The sequence below is a fragment of the Salmo salar genome, chromosome 04 (genome assembly GCF_965601325.2).
Source record: "Salmo salar chromosome 04, fSalSal1, whole genome shotgun sequence".
In the NCBI taxonomy this organism is placed as follows: domain Eukaryota; kingdom Metazoa; phylum Chordata; class Actinopteri; order Salmoniformes; family Salmonidae; genus Salmo; species Salmo salar.
In genome coordinates, this window is record NC_138294.1 from 11,898,019 (window position 1) to 11,904,162 (window position 6,144).

General features: G+C 40.0%; 2 protein-coding genes across 2 annotated transcripts in view; both read right to left on the reverse strand.

Moving 5' to 3' along the window:
- The window catches only part of LOC106597121 (up-regulator of cell proliferation), a 116,178-nt gene that overhangs the window by 96,635 nt on the left and 13,399 nt on the right, over nucleotides 1-6,144 (reverse strand). The gene's annotated exons all lie outside the window — the stretch shown is intronic.
- LOC145878601 (interferon-induced very large GTPase 1) lies at nucleotides 1,156-5,736 on the reverse strand. Its single transcript, XM_082974087.1, has one exon. The coding sequence runs from the start codon at nucleotides 5,193-5,195 to the stop codon at nucleotides 3,861-3,863; it is 1,335 nt and encodes a 444-aa protein (XP_082830213.1). The 5' UTR covers nucleotides 5,196-5,736; the 3' UTR covers nucleotides 1,156-3,860.

The window sequence follows — 6,144 nt, forward strand, 5'->3', positions numbered from 1 at the left end:
ACCTGTTATAGTAGTGTAGATGTCAGAACACTATACTATCACCAGATAACTGACCTGTTATAGTAGTGTAGATGTCAGAACACTATACTATCACCAGATAACTGACCTGTTATAGTAGTGTAGATGTCAGAACACTATACTATCACCAGATAACTGACCTGTTATAGTAGTGTAGATGTCAGAACACTATACTATCACCAGATAACTGACCTGTTATAGTAGTGTAGATGTCAGAACACTATACTATCACCAGATAACTGACCTGTTATAGTAGTGTAGATGTCAGAACACTATACTATCACCAGATAACTGACCTGTTATAGTAGTGTAGATGTCAGAACACTATACTATCACCAGATAACTGACCTGTTATAGTAGTGTAGATGTCAGAACACTATACTATCACCAGATAACTGACCTGTTATAGTAGTGTAGATGTCAGAACACTATACTATCACCAGATAACTGACCTGTTATAGTAGTGTAGATGTCAGAACACTATACTATCACCAGATAACTGACCTGTTATAGTAGTGTAGATGTCAGAACACTATACTATCACCAGATAACTGACCTGTTATAGTAGTGTAGATGTCAGAACACTATCACCAGATAACTGACCTGTTATAGTAGTGTAGATGTCAGAACACTATACTATCACCAGATAACTGACCTGTTATAGTAGTGTAGATGTCAGAACACTATACTATCACCAGATAACTGACCTGTTATAGTAGTGTAGATGTCAGAAGAACAGGAGAACAATGATGGTGGTGAACCTAGTTATCTGTGTTATCACTGGACAGAGCTCTCCGGTTTTGTGATGAAACAAAGGTTTGGTTGAATTTTTTCTGCCACTCTGCCTTATTGTCTCTGCCTTTAGGACTATATATGACAGTGTCAAGACATGAACTAACAGGTTATAGAGCAAACAACGCAATTATCACAACACAGGTTGTAATATGGCTTACCCAGTGATTTTAACCACACACCACTACTGGTGTGATGACTAGTTGTGATTATTTAAGATAATTAATCTAGTAAACAAGTTTGTGCAGAAGCTTTTTGGTTGTTTTTCATATCCCAGATTTAAACTGAAGATGAAATATTGGATTCAGAATCATTGAGGAGACGACTCAAGGAATCTATGACAGGTTCTCCAGGTTCAATATTATTTTAATACACCACAGTGGAAGGGTTGCACTTCAACAAACACCTTGACAATGTCAAGATCTACATGTATTTTATGTTGCCAACTCACACAATTGGTGGGCCCAAAACCACCCACACATTTGATTGGTCTACATGGAAAAGTTCCTCGGCCGTCACTACAACCGATATTTATAGAGTTGACAGGTGAAAACTATATTGCCAAATATGGCATAGACATGATGTTTAACAGACAGCTAACATGGTACTATGAGCACTGACATGGTACTTAAACATACATGGTTTGATCTGGTCAACAACTCAGGTTTCAGAATGTCTTGGTCAGTTTATTCACTGGTCCAGAATGAGCAGCTAGAGGAATTTCTCTGTCAGCTTGTCTGTGGCCGTTTTAAGTGTGGTTTCTGATTTCTGAACAGGAGTGAGGATCCCAACACGGTATATACATTCTACTGATTCACACAGTGCATGCATATCATATATGGAATATACTGGATACATATATTGGGTATATATTGGATTATAATACTTGAGAATATATATAGGTTAAATATAGAACCAATGACTACTTATTTTATTCAACACACAACACTACCCTTAACCACTTTGGCTCTTTCTCAGTCCTCTGAAATTCAGTCCTCTCCTTCACTGATCTGCCAATCAGTGCAGATTCAAGGAAGGAGACAAGGAGAGAAGGGATATTTAAGCAATTGGTCTGTTTACATTTCCACATACCCACACCGCCATCTATTGGTCAATTCTGATGTTTATGATCACCAGTATTAAGTTTCTCAGAGCAACATTGCTGATTTAGGATCAGTTTAGCCTACATAAGACTACATGGACAGGGAGGACCTGATCCTAGATCAGCACTCTACTCTGAGACACTTGATGCTCACATTGTGTGCCTATGTTAAATGTTGTATTCCTACTCCTTTAGCTATTTCATTATGGAACATCTGATCTGTAAATTCCTAAGATGTTATATAGTTTATTAATGCATCTGCAAATATGTTTTTCCTGCTGCAGTTGTTCTTTTCTAAATTGCATTGGGTATTAGCAAGATCTGCACACTATTTCAAAAACTTTATTGAGACGACTGGTTCTACATATGATGATTGTGTGATATGTCATTTCTGGTTGTTATGTCTGTGAAACGTCAATCATGTTTCTGGTCAACAAGTCTTTATATAGTACTTTACTTTATTTCATGTTGAATGACTTTTTCAAGCTCTTCATTGCATCATCAGGTGTTAAAGCCTTCCAGTCCTCTGGGATGTCTGCAGGGAGTGCATCTTTGTCTGTAGCAATTGTCTCATTGAATGTGGCCATCACATACTTCCAGTAGTCTGAAGCCTCAATACTGGAATCTCCAGTTATTAACCAGTCAGGGTAATATGTCTGGTAGTCCTTGTAGGGGTGAAGTTTTCCTCCAGTCTCGGTGTTGGAGAATGATACGCCACTAACCACAAGAGATGAACATATCTCAATTGTTAATTTCTGTGACCCTACACCTATAACCACTGATACCTTGTGAACGGTGAATGGAGGCATGGTGTTTGGCATGCTCTATCCCCCCTGCTTCACAAGGTACAGCACAGAAGGGACATACCTCCCCACATCCAAACAGACTGGTGAACATCTCGTCCTGAGGCTTGAATGGCAGAGATCTGAGTCTCTCTTTGATGTCTCCTCCCTTATTGTACTCAGCTGCCAGTGACTGCTCCATTTCTTCCACAAACTCTGTGAGGTAGTCAGCAAACTGTTCTGTATCTGCAGTGTTCAGAATCAAGATGGAATCCAGAGCATCCTTGAGGACCAGATTCTTTTCAAGGGCACTGCAGATGTTCTGAATGAATGTCTTGACATCATTTACATTTTTTATGCCAGTTGTTTTTCTGATGTTAGAGATTGCGTCAGTGATCATCTTGACCATCTCTGAAAGATGTTTCTTCTCCAATTTCTCCAGACTGCTCTCATCTGAGAGTTGTTGGACAATCTGGTCAAACAGCCAGTCCTTCACAAAGCTTTCATAATTGTCAATGTAATTTTCATATTTATCATATTTTCCATCTGTCAGGAGTTGTTTCAAAATGGAGAACTGGAAAGCTCCTCTTGTGCTGTAATCCTGTGACCCTTTACCTGTCTTCACTTCATCAACCACATCAGGACCAATCATTTTGGTAACGTAGTCCTGTACAGCTGGCTGCAAACAGAGCTTTGTAAAGTCCTCAGCTTTCTTCTGGCACTGGTCTCGGTTATGAAATAAGTCTTTGAACTCAGTAAGGTACTTGCTCTTAGACTGTTCCAGACACTTCCTTGGGTCATTAACTTCAATGAAATCATCATGCATCTTCTGGAACTCTCTGGCTGCTCTGCCACAGATGTGTAGCTTCAGAGAAACCTCACATTCCTCACTGATTTTAACATTCTTGTGTTGTTGAACGATTCATCAATCTTCTTCAGCAGCTCTTTGATGTAAGTATCATGGTAATCTGTTTTGTTTTCCACCTTCTGTGTTATAAACAACTGACACTGTGTTATGATGTTGACACACAACTCTTGTAGTTTCTTCCTGTAATGGTTGATATCCCAAGTGCTTAAATAAGGCCACACATATCTCCCCTAAACCCCCAGTTTCCACAACAAATACTTCTTTACCACAATCCACCAGGTTGTTTCGAACCAACATCTTATTGACATGCCCACCCCTTGTTGTTAGATTTCCACGTAACATAAGGAAGGCATCCTGAGCCACATCTCTTCTTGGGAGTCCTTTGAAGTGAATCATCAGAAAGAGTTTTCTTCCACATGATCTCAAACTCTTTACTGATGGCCTGATCTGATAGACCAGATTTTTTCTGTCTACATTTCTGAAGCAAATCTAGCACCTTTTTCTCCATTGTACTTGCCTGAGAGCTCTTGATGTTGCTCAGTTCTGTCATTCCCTCTTTGATTTCAACAACTCCTTGCAGTTTGTTCTTCACAGTGTTTTCTGTCTCTCGTCTCAGTGTTTTGGCACTGGACACAAAGTCCTCCTTGTATTTTTCCACCAGATTGACATGGCCATCTTGCTTTTCAAAGTATTTCACTATATTGTCTTGAATTTCCTTTTCTCCCAATGACAGCGTCTCAGTTGCTTCTATCATCAATTCATTTAGCACATCTCTTATGGACCTCTGGAGATGTTGATCTGTCATGCCAATATTGGACATTTTTGTTTCAGCACCCACCATCCATAAATACATATTTTTCTGGAAGGTCCATTCCCAACCATTGTATTCAGAGCATAATCTGGAGTATGCATCTGCAACCAAGCTGTTTCTGAAACTGAAGATGAATTTCTCAAATTTCACTGCCTCCCACAAGCTTTGTGTCCAATTCAGGAAATGTGTCAAGTCATCATTTCTCTGGCATTTTCTGAAATCTTTCATCAAGGTCTTCTTGAAGCCGTACACTGCCTCACTGTAGCCAGCATTGACTGGAGCCATAGGGGGAGTCCCATGCCAGAGTCCTGGGATGTAGCAGCTGCTTGTGTCTGGATCATACTCCATCACATCAGTGAACTTGGTGATATTCTCCTTCTTCTCCATTCTGGCTGCTGCCAGGGTCATTTCATCCAACTGTTCCAACAACTTCTTCCTGTCCCTCATGTTGTTGTCATGAGCAGACATGTCTGACACATTCTGGTGTACAAAATGACATACTGGCTTCTTCCCTACTTCTTTCATCCTGATAAAAGCATGAACAACAATCTGCAGAATGTCTTTCATCTCTGTGGAGTTCTCCATGGCAATGTTGATGATAGTGACATCACTGAGTCCTATCACCAGCGTTGCCAGTTCATTGTCATGTTCATGGCTATCATCTAGTTGAGCCAACTCTGGTGATTTCAACCCCTCTGTGTCAATGACCATGATGAAGTCACATTTCAGCTCCTCCTTGAGTTCTTTGTTGACTTTAATCAGTAGCATGAAGGCCCCTCTGGTGCATCTTCCACTGCTGACAGCAAACTGGACCCCAAACATGGTGTTGAGGAGAGTGGACTTCCCAGTGCTTTGGACCCCTAAAACTGTCACAACTCCGGATCTTGCTGTTGGATTGGACAAGTGTATGAAGCTGAGCTAGTACAGCTGATATCCATTTCAGAGGGATATTTGATGCATCTCCATCCACAAGCTCAATGGGGAAACCATCCAACAGCATCTGAGCACACAATCCAGGGAGATGCTCCATCTGTTTCCTTTGTAGGCTACTTTCAGGGAGGGAGCAGGCAGCTTCATATAACTGGCCCAACTCACGAAGAAAGTGTTCAAGACCCAAGGAACAGTCAGATAATTGCTTATCCAAATCTTTAACTTCTTTGGGCTATGTGGGACGCTAGCGTGCCACCCGTGGTGCACCCTATCAACAGCAGGTGCATTTCAAGAGCGGCAAATTTGAAACCAAATAAATGTCAAAATTCAAATTTTTCAAACATACAACTATCTTACACCCTTTGAAAGATAAACATCTCCTTAATCTAACCACGTTGTCCGATTTCAAAAAGGTTTTACGGCGAAAGCATAAAGTTAGATTATGTTAGGAGAGTACATTGACAATAGCTGTGTGTAATGTTTTGTCAATTCAAAGCCAGGCGTCACCAAAACCATAAAACCAGCTAAAATGATGCACTAACCTTTTACAATCTCCATCAGATGACACTCCTAGGACATTATGTTAGACAATGCATGCATTTTTAGTTCTATCAAGTTCATATTTATATCCAAAAACAGCGTTTTACTATGGCATTGATGTTGAGGAAATCGTTTCCCTCCAATAACCGGCAGTCAAGTCAGCACCACAAATTAAATAATTAAAATTAGAAAACATTGGTAAAATATTATATTGTCATTTAAAGAATTATAGATTTACATCTCTTGAACGCAATCAACTTGCCAGATTTAAAAATAACCTTACTGGGAAATCACACTTTGC

What these genes read in the sequence shown, in the direction of transcription:
- LOC145878601 (XM_082974087.1), bottom strand. Translation starts at nt 5,195, where the DNA reads ATGTTTGGGGTCCAGTTTGCTGTCAGCAGTGGAAGATGCACCAGAGGG.